Below are 15,298 nucleotides of genomic sequence, written 5' to 3'. Positions count from 1 at the left end.
AATCTACTTTAAGAACCAAGTGACTGAACTTGTGGCCCAGTATCAAAATCATGTTTACAAAACCTGCCCTACTTTCTCTCCTTAAATCCTGAAGATGAATGAAAAAAAGTTTATATATAACACTAACATACACACACACACACACACACAGTTTTTAAACCCCAGACTGTGAAGCAATAAAAACAAGCTGTTGGGTTCTTTATGTCCTAAATAAAATAGTCATTGAAAGCAAATAACCATTGGTGTAGGAGGTCCTTCTGTTTATGTGTTGCCTTCATTGGTTATTCAACAAAGAAACTGCTTGGCCTCATAAGGCAGAACTCAGGTAGGCAGAGAAGACAGAACTGAATTCTAGGAGGACAGAGCTGTCATGGAGCTGCCAGGTCAGACATGCTGAATCTTTCCTGGTAAGCCACAACCTCGTGGTGATATACAGATTATTAGAAATGGGTTAAATCAAGATGGGAGAGTTGGTCAATAAGAGGCTCGAGATAATGGGCCAGGCAATGATTTAATTAATACAATTTCTGTGTGGTTATTTCAGGTGTAAACTGGCCGGGCAGCCAGGAAAAACAAGTGGGCCCTCCTTGTAACAAACCATACATCTAGTCTAGGTGGTTTCTTCCTAGAAGACCTGACAAGCTATCCATATACCTTGGAACAGTGATGTCTCATGCTATTACTTTGAGTACTTAACAATTCATCCAAATCTGAAGCATGCCGTGGAATAATCCTGCACACTCTGAAAATGACATAGAGTCAAGGAGTCTCGAGAAGATGCAGGGAAAAGATGGACATGCTGTACTTAGAAAAAGGTATGAAGCCACATGGCAAAACACAGATGAAAAAGTATAGGTTAATTTAAATGTCAGAGTTAGTAACAAGCCTCAGCTACTGACTGAGCATTTATAATTAAGACTCTGAATATTTATTTGGTTTATGGCTGTCAGGATGGGAAAATTCTGCCTAAAAATGGCACCCAATGTGGGGCATGAAATTTCCACATAAAACCTGACAAAGCTTAAAAGATTCTAGGTACACAAGAATGGAACCAAACATGGCTTCTTGTTAGCCACATTTTCTCAGATGGTCTCTTTGCTGCTGGTGAGCAGAGGCATGGCTCCTTTAAGAGGCAGCTTCCTGGCTGGATGCCCCATGGCTCTTTGAAGAGGCCCTGCTACAGAACACTTACATGGTGTTTATGAGCAGTGGGCAGTGAGATGCCTGGTGACAGCATGGACGCAAAAAACATGGCTCCCAGAACTGGCAGTGGGCACAACTGTACCGGGAGCCCAGACTCTTCCAGAACCAAGGCGGAGAAGGCAGCCGCCAACATGCACCATGATTCAAGTTACACAGAAATTTAAGTTTTACTCACACAGACAAAAAGATCACAGATGCTCAATAAAGGACAGATTTAACCAAAAAAAAAAAAGCTTTCTAAATGGGTTATAATATGTTTAAAAATATACAGAGGCTTGGGAACAAAAAGAGGAGGTATAGACAAACCTATACACACACATATATAATTTTAAAATAAAAGTAAAATTCTTAGAAACAGAATAAAATAATATAAAAAAATAAACTACATAAAGACAAAAAGTACACAAAAAGTCTGGATTCCATATATTATTATGCTGTCTTTGAATTTTTGGCTGCTAAGAGATAAGGGATTATAAAAACTGCCAGATTCAACCAACCTACGTATTTTTAAAATATTTTGACTTCAAAATTTAAGTCAAAAGATATATCACTTTGGGGGAGATGTTATGCGTTTATTTCCACTGGAAATGAAAAACTATGGATTCATTCCAGTTTTTTTTAAAAAAAAAAGGATCAGGTTTGACCGAGAAAACCTCCCCTCAATTCTGACTACAGATGGAAAGAAATAAACCTAAAAAAACTACAAAACACATGATTTTACCTGCTCAAACACATAACAAATGGTTGCCAGAACAGAAAAATTCCACTTACTGAGGCAAGTTGGACAATCAATGCCCCCCCTTACTACAATATTCTAATTAATCAGTCTTAGTATGTAGTTACCCACACTGCTAGGATAACTTCCCATAAATGTGATGATCAGGTGAAATGTGCCTTTTCATGTATGGTATGATATATTTCTGTGCCTCTACCTTGTCCTTGAAACACTGAGCAAATTTAGCTCAAACAGTCATTCTCAACTCTATAGAGCAAAGAGTCACCTGTACACCTAGAAACAAAGGAGGAAACCATTTGTACCAGCCCTGTTTACCAACTTTTGTTTTCAAAAACCCAAGTAAGAGTTAGGAACTGCTTCGATTAAAAATGGCTGTTGACAAGCTGGAGTGATGTAATACCCTTCACGCTCCATGAGGGCTAGGTCCTCAGCACAGCAACACTACATTCCTTTCTCACCAAGTATCATACAAGGCATCATATTAGCTGCAACAACAGTTGACCAGAATGTCCAGCGATCTAGGCTTTAGTTGAACAAAACAAGCAAATAGTTTTTGCCATATAGAATAAGGTTTAGCTATCAGTAGGGGGGAAAGATGGGCTTCCAATGAGAGGAACTCACATCAGCTAACAGACCTGGCAAAGCGCTTCCTCCTGGATGACATAAAAAAAAAAAAAACAGAGAAAATGGAGAACCTAGTGTCACCAGGAAGCGTGACAGCCCTGAGCACTGTGTGGCCATGGATTCTAAACTGTAAGGTGGAGTGTACTGGGTTGTTTTTTTGAGACTGGGTTCCTGTGTAACAGCCCTTGCTGTCCTGGAAACAGCTTTGTAGACCAGGCTGGCCTTGAACTCACAGATTTGCCTGCTTCTGTCTCCCAAGTCGTGGGATTAAAGAAGTGTGCCACTACCACCTTGTAAGAGTAAGTCTTAATCCTACTATTAAAAAATGAAATAAAGAGACAAGGGTAAGAACTCTGAAATTAATTAAGTATAAACCAGGTTTGTCATTAGGCTACATGCTCTGAACAATCTATTTAAGTATGTTGCCTTGTTTGTAAACTGTAATAATTTAAAGCACATTTTCGTTGGTTGTTATAAAAACTCAGCAATAACAAAAAATATCTAGAATCCATAACATAAAACATCTTCAGTACAGAATGACTGGTGTTGCTATTACCAATTATCAAACAACAAGGAGCCACTGATGGTTTGTGGAGTTGATGTCTGACTTGAGTGTAACTACAAGTAAGTTCTTTCAATCTGTAAAACCACATTAAAGCGCTATCTGACCAGGCAAAGGTATTTTTTTTAAAAGAACACCAGATTCTCCAGAATAAGCCAACTGTTTTCAGATTCCTTTGCAAAATCTTGTAAAAGGTGTAGTAACAATGCAGATTCCTTATTTAGTAATTCCTAAGACACACAAGAACTCAGTCACTCTTTGCAAGTTCTCTCAAACAGCTAACACTAACAATTTAGATCAAGTTTTAATTCATCCTACAATGACCTATTGAACAGCTTAAAGAAGACAATCCAATCTTCCTAACATTCACACTCTGTTCCCCTACTGTGAGCACGATGTCACTGTCAACTACAGCTGCACAATGAAAACAGTCCCAGTTCAACACCATTCTCAGCCCTGAGTCTTGTTTCCTCCCTCCGCAAAGGGCTTTGGCTTTGCCATTCTTCCCAGCTAGAGCTTCCGCTTGGCCAATCAGCAGTGACTGCCATTCACCAGACAACTTCCAGCACTTACAACTTCATCACCATCTTGTCACAACACATGTGGGGGGAGGAGAGCCACTAATTTTAATGTTAAAGCGGAACAACCTACCAACCAAGTAAATATTTACTGTTCTGGACATTTGGACTTCCCAATGATTATGGTGAAGTCAGGTTTTTGGCTGAAGTTTTTTTTTTTATTTTGCTACGGTAAAAGTTTTTATTATACAGGTTTTGTTTTCCTATGGAGTTTTGATTTTTAAAGTTTTTACTTCCTAAACATGAAAAGAACGCCTAAACTTCAAGACAAAAGGCTCACATTTTACTCTTCTGGTTACATAACCTGGGACCAGGAATTCATCTTCAAATTCACAGTACTACTTATCTCACAGTTAGTGTAAGAATAAAGTACATAAAATCACACATATATACAAATTATTGGTCTGTGTCTTCTTAGAATCCCTGGCGGGCAAAGCAAGACCTCTGAAAATGTAAAGGAACACCATCAGCCTATCCTCAAAACAATCCCCACATATAGAATAATCTTATTTCACTAATAAACTCAGTTCTCAAACACCTATTGTTCACACTATACACACTGCTCTGTATACTCTGTACACACTGTACACTGTATACTTTGTATACTCTGTACACACTGTATACACTTGTGTATACACTACTCTGTACACACTGTATACACCGCTTTGTATACTCTGTACACACTGTATACACTACTCTGTAATCTCTGTACACACTGTATACACCGCTTTGTATACTCTGTACACTCTGTATACACAGCTCTGTATACTCTGTACACTCTGTATACACTGCTCTGTATACTCTGTACACTCTGTATACACAGCTCTGTATACTCTGTACACTCTGTATACACAGCTCTGTATACTCTGTACACTCTGTATACACAGCTCTGTATACTCTGTACACTCTGTATACACAGCTCTGTATACTCTGTACACTCTGTATACACTGCTCTGTATACTCTGTACACTCTGTATACACAGCTCTGTATACTCTGTACACTCTGTATACACAGCTCTGTATACTCTGTACACTCTGTATACACAGCTCTGTATACTCTGTACACTCTGTATACACAGCTCTGTATACTCTGTACACTCTGTATACACTGCTCTGTATACTCTGCACACTCTGTATACACAGCTCTGTATACTCTGTACACTCTGTATACACAGTTCTGTATACTCTGTACACTCTGTATACACAGCTCTGTATACTCTGTACACTCTGTATACACAGCTCTGTATACTCTGTACACTCTGTATACACAGCTCTGTATACTCTGTACACTCTGTATACACAGCTCTGTATACTCTGTACACTCTGTATACACAGCTCTGTATACTCTGTACACTCTGTATACACTGCTCTGTATAGTCTGTATACTCTGTACTCTGTATACACTACTCTGTACACTGTATACACTACTCTGTATAGTCTGTACACTCTGTATACACTACTCTGTATACACTGTATATACTACTCTGTATACACTGTATACACTGCTCTGTATACTCTGTACACTCTGTATACACTGTATATACTACTCTGTATACACTGTATATACTACTCTGTACACTCTGTATATACTACTCTGTATACTCTGTACACTGTATACACTACTCTGTACACTGTATATACTACTCTGTATACTCTGTACACTGTATACACTACTCTGTACACTGTATATACTACTCTGCTACCAGAATGCGTAGTAGCACTTGCCTTGTATTTAACTTAAATATGCACATGTCAATTCTTCATTAAATCAATGATTTTCAAAGTTTCAATTCTACAACTGTACTTTAAATCCTATGCTCAAAAATTCAAATTTTAATGCTTTTAACAAACTTTTCTTGTTTTTGTTTTCAAGACAGGGTTTCCCTGGTCCTGAACTTCCTTGGTAAAGGAGGCTGGCCTTGAACTCACTGAGATTCCCCTGCTCTGCCTCCCAAGGGGCAGGATTAAAGGCATGTGCCAACACCACCCAGCTTTTAAATTTGTAACAGATATCTGCAAACTCTAGGAAGAAGAGAACAGAAGACAACAAACTGAGCTTTCAGAGCTCTTGCCTTCCTCTTCCCTCCCCTCAAAGCACTGCCCTGCTTCCTCTCCTTTCAGTCATCACAGGCAGGACTCTGACCACTGAATGGGGCCATCTTCTTTCTAAAGAAATTAAGAGACAAAATAAACACTTAGCTCAAAATATGTTAGACTCTGGCTTCTGAGTTTATTCCTAGATTCCAACCTTACTGTCCAGAGATCCTTACCAACTTAACCAGAAGGTCCTACTGAAGTCTTTAGAAACCATCACATATTCTAAATGTAATTTCTTGGACAAATGTTTCTACCACTGAGCTAAAAATGAAAACAAGAAGCCACATGGTGAGTCTGTTTTGGTAAGCTACACCACATAGCTTACCACTTAGCACCTTTGTGATTCTCGACAGTTTTACCACTGATGTCTATTTCCTTATTTGTCAATAGAACTAAAACCTATCCACACCTCAAAATTCTTACAGGTATCGTACAATCTTCCTTTGCTGAACACTGCAAACCACATCAAAACAAATTATTTTCATGATCAACATGAAATACTAATGCAGATCACATAAAACTTTCATGGACAGTATTATCAATTCAAATAATATTTTAAGCAAGTTATCCTGAAAGCTAAACAGATGATCCCGTGGTTAAAAGCACTGTTCAATCTTTTAGAGGCCCTGGGTTCAATTCCCAGCACCTACATCAAGTCACTACTGTTAACTCTGACTACCTCTTCTGGCCATCTTGGGTACTGCATGAACATGGTGCATAGGCAAAACACCCATACACATAAAATCAAATAATCTTAAAGAAGCCAGGCAGTCCCTTTAATCCCAGCACTTGGGAGGCAGAGGCAGGCAGATGTCTCTGAGTTCTACAAAGCAAGTTCCACGACAGCCAGAACTGTTACTCAGAGAAACCCTGCCTTGAAAAACAAAAAACTTAAAAGTTCTTTTATAAGAAGCTTGAAATCATCTAAAATTAACATGAAAGGAATTATTTCCCTACACTTGGATTATAATCCTAAACATTTTCATATTATTTCAACAACTTTTTTAGGCCAGGCATGGCTGAGATCTGAAATTTATATGAAAGTAACCTAGTTTCCTAACTTGAGTATACTTTTTTTTTCCTTTTTTCTTTTTCGAGACAGGGTTTCTCTGTGGTTTTTGGAGCCTGTCCTGGAACTAGCTCTTGTAGACCAGGCTGGTCTCGAACTCACAGAGATCCGCCTGCCTCTGCCTCCCAAGTGCTGGGATTAAAGGCGTGCACCACCACCCCCGCCCAGCCACTTGAGTATACTCTTAAACATTTTCGTACTACTAGACTAACCTGTGAAAACAGACTTTTTTTTTTTTGGTCCAGACAAGGTGGCAAACTTACCCTCAGCACTCAGGAGGTAGGGGCAGGAAGATCACTGTAGCATTCCATTCCAATCTTGTCTACAAAGTGAGTTACAGACCACCTAGGGCTACAGCGTGGAGACCCTGCCTAAAAAAGGAAGGGGGGCATTTCTATAGGAGCTTTAATGACTTTAAATTTTCACTGATAGCTAAGGACGGAGGATTGCCAAGAATGCAGGGCCGGCCTAAGCTATAAAGACTAGAGTGTCTTCAGGACAGGTTAAGTACCTCGCCATTTGTCTAAAACAAAACCAAACACTGAACCAACCATATTAGAGAAAATTTTTGTTTTCTCTTTCCCTTTTTTTTTGTTTGTTTTTAACGGTATGGCTTTAGCCGGGCGGTGGTGGCGCACGCCTTTAATCCCAGCACTCGGGAGCAGGCGGATCTCTGTGAGTTCGAGACTAGCCTGGTCTAAAGAGCCTGTCTCGAAAAACCTAAATAAATAAATAAATAAATAAATAAATAAATAAAGGTATGGCTTTATAGAGACAGGCTGGTCTGGAGCTCACTATGTAGAGGTCATGGCCCATTCCCCTGCTTGTACCTCCCAAAAGCTTGAGATTACAGACATGGCCGAAAATAAGCTTTTCTAACTTTCCTAGTAAAAATGTAACCGAATTTATGATAGCAAAGTACAAAGCAAATACAGATCAAAATATGAAAGTACATGATTAATTACTGACCTCAGACAGTTAAAATGTTCCAAATTTTCTTAATTTGGACAAGTATTTGTCAGTTTAACTTTTTAATTTTTGTGATTTCTTTTCCCCTTCTTGGTGCACACTGTGAAATTTAAAGCACATAAAATATCTCTCCTTGTTAATACTGTTAGGGAGTAATTTCTTAAGATAACGTATATGAGTAAAAGAGTACTGATATATTTATTTCCAACCGACCAGCTTGTAACGCACACCAAAGAACCTTCAGGCTCAGTATCTAAGTTCACGCCATATGCCTGCTTCACCGCACAATGAAGAGAGTCTAAAGATAAAATACAGTAGAGACCATTTGGTGGTGTAGCATTAGAGAGGAACCACAACAGTCGTGCAAGCACGACTGGGAAATGGATGACAAAAAAACACGGAGAGGGCATGCTTTTAACATCGTGTTTTCACAGCAAGACACTACAACTAGGTTTATAAAACTAAACTGGAAGCTATAAAGTGAAATTTTAAAAAGATTTTGAAGTTTACTAGTCGAGTTGAAGTAATGTTTAAATAATCATTTCTTCTTCAAAACGCTAAGGTAGCGCAAAAAACCGACTAAGTTTCTTCTGAATGTAACTCAAATTTTTCCCAATACTCAGTTTACAAAACAAAGCTGAGGATTAAAGATCGAGGTGGAACGCCGGAAACAGAATTACAGCTCGAGATAACTGTTGTAGTAAGAACACTACTTATAAATGTTTCAAGTATTCTACTACTCAAACCGTAACTCATCCAGAAGCCCCACTCCCCAGGTGAAGCTCCCTTGAACCCTACTGAGTCCCAGCAGCAGGTACACTGCGCCAGGAAACGTGTCCCACCCCGCTGTCAGTGATTCACACGACTCCAGCTAAGAAGTCCAGCGTGAATTACAAAGTGTACAGCGCGGGGAGCACGGAGGACCGAGGCTAAGGAACCCGGCTTCGCCCGAACTCCTTTTTGTTTTGTTTAAATCGGCCTGCCGAGGGAGGAGCCTGGCCTCGCCCGCGGGCCTCGTCGCCGGGTCAAGCCGAACAGCGCCTCCCGGAGCCGGCCAAGTCCACCCCCACCTCTTTCGCCATTCATCGCTTCCTCCCCTCCCCCCATCATGTGACCACAGTCCGGACGCCAGGCTTGTTTTTCTCCCCCCCCCCTCCTCGGCACAGCCCCACCGCGCACGCGCCTCGCAGCCCATTCATTCGAAACTGCGTAACAATGAGCCCCGGGCCCGACGGCTCCGCGAGCTCCCCCGCCCGGCCCGGGCCCCGGAGACGGCTTCGCCTCCCTGGAGCCCCCCAGCCCGCCAGGGCTCGCGGCCGGCACCCGCCCCTCTCTGCCGTGCAGCTGGGAGTGGCGAGTCAAACTTTCCGGAGCCCTCCGGAACGCCAGGCCCCTCCCCTGCCCCGGCCCCTTCCCCGCCAGCCCCTACCGCGAGCGCGGCCGAGCCCCGGCCTCCGCCAGCCCCCCCCCTCCGGCTCCCCCAGGGAGCCCGGGCGCCACGACCGCTCAGCCCCGGAGAAATCGCGGCTCCCGCTCGCCGCGGGGAGTCCGGTGCCCGGCAGCCCGAGAGTCCCCGCCAGCCGGCCCCGCCGCTCCAGCCCCTCCCTTACCCGCCCCCACCCCTCCGGAGCCCCGCGACCACACACCGTCACGACGCGGGCCGCCGGTCGCGACAGCGCCGCCAGCAGCTTGCCTGCGCACTCCCTGAGGGCCGCCCGCGAGCCCGGCGAGCGCCGCGGCTCCCGCCGTGGCGTTTACTTCTCCGCCGAAACTTTCCTACTTACCAAACCCGTCGCCATTACCAAGTCTTTCAAGCTTCGTCTTTTCCCCCTCCCCTGAAGCCCCCGGGGGGCTGAGCCTGCGTTTGCCTTTTCCATCTTTAATTGGTCAGGAGAACTGTCATTCTAAGCTTCCGCTTTCCCATTGGGCAATGCCGAGGCCCTTCTCGGTGGGCGGGTATGTATTGACTTTTCTGTTGTGTTTAGTGGAGAAGCTCGCTTGTCAATCACCACAGAAAGCGCTTTGGATTGGATCGCTGCCGAGACGCTGGGGACCGGAGCCAAACTTTGTTCTCGAAGTGGATTGTGGGTTGGTAGTCTCAGCCTTGCTCCTTAGCTCAGGAAATTGCCGGCGGGAGGAGCTGGCTGAACTACATATCCCAGAGATGCGCGCAGAGCGCAGTCTTGATAGTAAACAAGAGTCATAGGGACACGTGTATCAGCTCGTTTGTTTTGGTGTCTCAGACAAAAGGGAGGGGGCGGAGGAAAGGAGTGTTCTAAAGCGAGGGCCTCTCCTCTTCCTCTGGGCCTCCGGGAGCACTCCGAACAGCCTCAGTCGGTCGCAGCACCCATTCCAGGCCATAAACAGCCAACATCGCTTGCTGCTCAGAGTTTGGCAGGTGGCCAAGGTATTGTTTTAGTGCGAGGGGAAGAAGATGACTGCACAAGCGGAAGCGGTGCGGGCTCGCCAGGGACTTGATCACTCACAAATCACTGCCCAGGCACGATGGGGTTGACAAAGGTAGATTAAGGGCTGCCCTCCCGCAGCGGATGAGCTAGATTCTTTAAATCAGTCCTTGCCTCATCACGCCCACAGCTCGGGAAGATTTACCAATTATGTTCAGTTTAACCGGGATGGGTTGAGACCCAGCCAAGTGCCATACGTGCACTGTAGGGTTTAGGGATGATCGCAGTCTCGAGATTTACACAGATGGTAAGGGAACCAACCATTGCTTTGAAATTGAGGCATTTGAAGCTGTATTTTTGAATAGGCCTACATTCTTTTAAGTTCACACAAAGGGATATAGTTTTATTGTATGGTCCAGAGTTACGTAGTTGCTGGATTACTTGTTTCTAGGGTGAATATTTTAACTGTGTCTTCCGTCCTGAGGGTTCAGAAAGAAAACTGTTTTTCCACTCTGTTTCCACTAGGGGTTCTTCCCGACTTTTCTAAGGCGGTCTCATCAGAAGCAGGGAATGGCTTCTCTGCTTTAGTTACTACCTTCCCTTTAAAGGAGGTTACTCATAGCAGCTGGGTGCAGCTAATCTGTAATTGGCATTTTTACTGCTCACATTATAAGCATTACTGTAGGCATTATTGAGCTTTTTTTTCTTTGAACCCGAAGTGTTTAGTCATTTAAGCCATGGATTAGTTTTTATTTCTTTCGATTATTAGAGATGCGCTGACAATTGAGAGGAAGGAAATGAGTAAGAATGCTGCTAAAGTCGATTCGGGGAAGAGTTCAAAATCCTTTTATTTTATTATTATTTATTTATTTATTTTGGATTTTTCGAGACAGGGTTTCTCAGTAGCTATGGAGCCTGTCCTGGAACTCCCTCCGTAGACCAGGCTGGCCTCGAACTTACATAGATCTGCCTGCCTCTCAAGAGTTGGGATTAAAGGCGTGCACCCGGCAAAATTATCTTTCTTTCAAGCTGCTACATCGCTTGAATTTTCAAATGTACCCAAAATCTACTTAGCAGAATCAGTAAATACTACCTGTATATGAATGAAACAAGGTTTCAAATTCCTTTGAGTTCTTCATTTGGACTCTTGAAATAGAAACTGTTCCTAAAATAGCCCTCCCAAGTGAGCAGAGATTTACATATACAGTAATCAAGCATTATTTTCCTCAAAATAATCCAGAGGAAACCCAACAAAATGCCATTTTCCCCCTAAGTAAAAAGAAAAAGATTTTAATGTACGTCTTTTAGATACTGTAATGATCCCAAAAAGCATGACTATTCCAGCCATGTTATGCTTGTGGGTTTTTTTTTCTTTTAATGAAAAGTGATCTTGATCATTACTTTAAATATAGAAATTTTTAATTTCTATTTAATTTTTAAATTAATTTCTTAACCCAAACAATAATATTTTATCTTTGGAGTATATTTAATCATTTAAAATTAATATCTGTAAGATTTCCATGTTCTTGAAACCAAAAAGTTGTAATCTCCAAAACTGAAATCAACACAAGCTGTGAGCCAAAGGTCTCTCTATCCCTCTTAAGTATGTAAACTATAACACCAGTTTCCCTTGAATGTTACTAAAAGAAGGGGAGGGGGAAGCCAAATATAAAAACACTTTGAAGGTCTTGCTGAAAGCCTTAGTGGTGACATTTTTTTTAAAGCTGGAAGTTACCAAGGTGGGAAGAATAAATTCAACTCTGATAAAGATACTGTACATTAATTATGAAGCCTTATCAATTGTGGACTCCATAAATCTTTCTCATTCGTATATTTAGTACTGACAACTATACAAAGATTTAAAACATTTGTCATACTTTATCTTACTGTGTCCAAGTCTTCAAATATAAGTTAGATTCAAGTAGTTTAATCATAGATAAATAAATATAATTATTAAAATTCCCCCACCTTTTAGTATATATTTAATCCTGTCTTTTGACTTCCTTGGGAAACTGAGCACCTTATCACCTTATGCATATTTAACATGAATAGCATTAATTCTTGGTTAATCAAAAAAATAAAAAAAAGAAAGGAAAGCAGCTAATACAAGAGCTAGAACAAAGACCAATAAGATCTTAGTAAAACCTTATGTAAGTTAGACTCTTTGACTAAAACAGATATTCAGAGTCATCTTAAGATGTTTTCATAATAAGATTAACATTAAAAATCATTTTAATACCCCCTCTTAGTATGTACACTGTACACGTGCATAAAATCTATGCTAAAATGTGAGGGGAAATCTCAAATTATTATCAGTTTGAATATTTATTTGTTATAAACAAGTTTTAGATGGTTAAAGGTGGTTAAAATATAGTTTGGAAATTAGACAAACCCTACTTAGAACTTACTTCATCTATTTAGAGGTGAAATTGAGTAGTTTCCCTATGTACCCCCATATCTTAAACAATTACTACTTTGCTAAACAAAAAAATGAGAATGCCCATGATATCTACTTGAATATTCATGATATCACTGTTCTCATTATCAAACAAATTCAACAAATTCTACAACTGAGAAAGAAAATAAACCATATAGTTCAAAGTACTATCCCCAAAGTTTCAGATAGCTTTTTAATAGAATATTCAAACCACACAAATACCTCCCCATATTATCTAACTGCTTGGAAACAAGTTACTTTATAATAAACTTAGTTCAAAGTATTCATGTAACACATGCAGTAAAATGCCTCGACGGCAATGAGCACCAGTTTGGAACTGAATCGTTAATGCGTGTCTCATAGCCTTGAATGATGCAACTGGAAGTTTAGATTTTGTTCAGAAGACCATGAAGCAAGACCTCTGGCGGCTGATGTATGAGTGTCTTCCCCCTATACCAATCAGGAAGAAGAAACAACAGAAGACAAAGCAAGAAAGACTGTTGGGCTTCTTGCTTACATAACAGAATATTCATGTCCCCAATTGAAATAGGGATATGGGAGAGATGTAGGTTCCGGGAGTAGGAGAAAGGTTGGGTTCAAGTTTAGACGCTAAGCTTGCAATGGCTGCAAGAAATTTGATTGTGGAGAGTCTATAACAGTTATATATTTTTATTTTCATTTGGACTTTAAGAGAGAACAGTCTAGCAGGCGGTGGTGGCTCACGCCTTTAATCCCAGCACTCGGGAGGCAGAGGCAGGAGAATCTTAAGTTTCAGACCACATGAGGCTTCATAGCAAGACCAAGTCTGTAGAAGCCAAAATGAGGTAATAGAGATAATTCAGGGTTTTGTATCAGGATGGTTGCAGTCAAAGCAGGGTTGGGAACTTACCAGATGAACACCCGAATGTTAGTTGTTCAGAGTTTGCTGGATCTGTGGTGTGTGTGTGTGTGTGTGTGTGTGTGTGTGTGTGTGTGTGTGTGTGTGTGTGCAGGCTGCGTGCATCTGGCTAACACCTCTGGGTCCTAGAGATAAGACTCAGGCCATCTCACCAGCCCACACAGTGTTAATTTTTCTTGGGGGCAGGCAGGCTGGTTAACACCATCACACCTTCCTCCCTACATCACAGAGGACTTCTGAGTCTTTTCCTCTACTCCTTTATAAATAAATGGATGAACCCACAAACTACACTTGGGGACTAATAGGGAAGATTGGGGTTCTAGAAAGGCACCTGTATCCCATACACCATGGGTTGTTCTACTTGCTGTATTCCCGGTTTATCTACTAAAAAGAGCCAAATTGGGGGGGGGGGACAACCAAGACTCGTCTTATTTGTTCTAACTTTTCATTGTGCATAGGAGGAAAAAAAGGTCATTTTGGTTTTCAGTTAAGAGTAAATAATGTACTAACATGCTACCATGAAACATTTATAAATGGTGCTAACAAATTCTGTGTAAATGTTATATACACCTATGTGTATATGCCATGTACACCTACACGCCACTTTGTAGTATCATGTTGATATCTAGGAGAATGGCAAGATTCAGGCTATGGTTAAATCAAAATCTGAGGAAACCACATCCCCAAGTAGGTGGCCCTTCATTTTAATACAAGTGATAGGTCCTGTCTCTTAGATCACATCTCCTCATGTTTAGATGACAGATGCTCACTAAAGACTTATATGCAGTGTTTTGGTTTGTAAACTTACCATATGCAAAAAATAAACACTCACGTTTGTAGTGATATTTTATTTGTATTTTAATAAAGTGTGCCTGAAGATCAGAAAGTAAAAGAGCCACACTGGTCAGCCATACAGACCAGGCAGTGGTGGCACACACCTTTAATCACAGTAGCCACACGGTGTTGGTCACGCCTTTAATCCCTGCACTAGAGAGGAATATAAGGCAGGATGAGACATTCAGTCTGAAGATTTGACAGAGGTAAGAGCTCTCTAGTGACTGGCTGCTCTGCTTTTCTGATCTTCACGTTAAACTCCAATATCTGTCTCTGGATTTTTATTAATTGTGCTACACGTTAGTAAAAAAAAATTTCCTCTCAAAATTGACTCTGCGTTCTATCAGACTACGCTTTTAACTGACATTAATTGGATTATAGGCTAAGACTTTAGCATGAAAGGAAGAAATGTCAATTCCTCATAAATTCTGCCACAGATGTACAATACAGTCTTGGTGAAGATGGTTTCTCCTTGGTACGCAGCAAACAGAGATAGTCTTGGTGTTGGGTACACAGATCTTCCAAAAAATAATTAGTATATTTGGCGGCTTACATTTTGACAATTCATGAGTTAACAATGATAGGATTTATTTATTTTAGGTCCCCCCCCCTTCCCCCGCAATACAGGAGATCTGTCTGTCTCTGGCTCCTGAGTTCTAGGATTAAAGGCATATAACACCTCCTGTTTCTCTCTGGAGTGTTAGCTGCCTAACAAAGGCCTAGAGCAAGCCCTTCAAACTTAGTGTGTTAAGGCCACAGAAAGCTACCTAATCATCATATCGCTTCTCCACAAAGCTGTGTTGTTTTAAACATTCTTTGTAAACAGAAACAGCTCTGCACACTTCTCACTCCTACACTTCTCAGTGAAATCCCAAGTCCTTGTTTC

The 15,298-nt window shown here is 41.3% G+C and overlaps 1 protein-coding gene across 4 annotated transcripts in view; it reads right to left on the bottom strand.

The window, feature by feature from the left end:
- The window catches only part of Hbp1 (HMG-box transcription factor 1), a 28,598-nt gene extending 18,898 nt beyond the window's left edge, over window positions 1-9,700 (bottom strand). The window contains exon 1 of one of the 4 annotated variants that reach the window (XM_075948494.1): window positions 9,623-9,700. In XM_075948494.1, coding sequence (XP_075804609.1) covers window positions 9,623-9,637 — 15 coding nt within the window. In that variant the 5' untranslated portion in view covers window positions 9,638-9,700. Of the gene's footprint in view, window positions 1-7,838; window positions 7,858-9,484 lie in introns of those variants that run through there. The other 3 variants (XM_075948495.1, XM_075948496.1, XM_075948498.1) reach the window with 3 other exon arrangements.
- Between the last annotated feature and the right edge of the window lie 5,598 nt (window positions 9,701-15,298).

The sequence above is a fragment of the Microtus pennsylvanicus genome, chromosome 14 (assembly GCF_037038515.1).
Source record: "Microtus pennsylvanicus isolate mMicPen1 chromosome 14, mMicPen1.hap1, whole genome shotgun sequence".
Lineage (NCBI taxonomy): Eukaryota > Metazoa > Chordata > Mammalia > Rodentia > Cricetidae > Microtus > Microtus pennsylvanicus.
The sequence above is the reverse complement of the archived record's forward strand: the minus strand, read 5'-3'. Positions and strand labels throughout refer to the sequence as shown.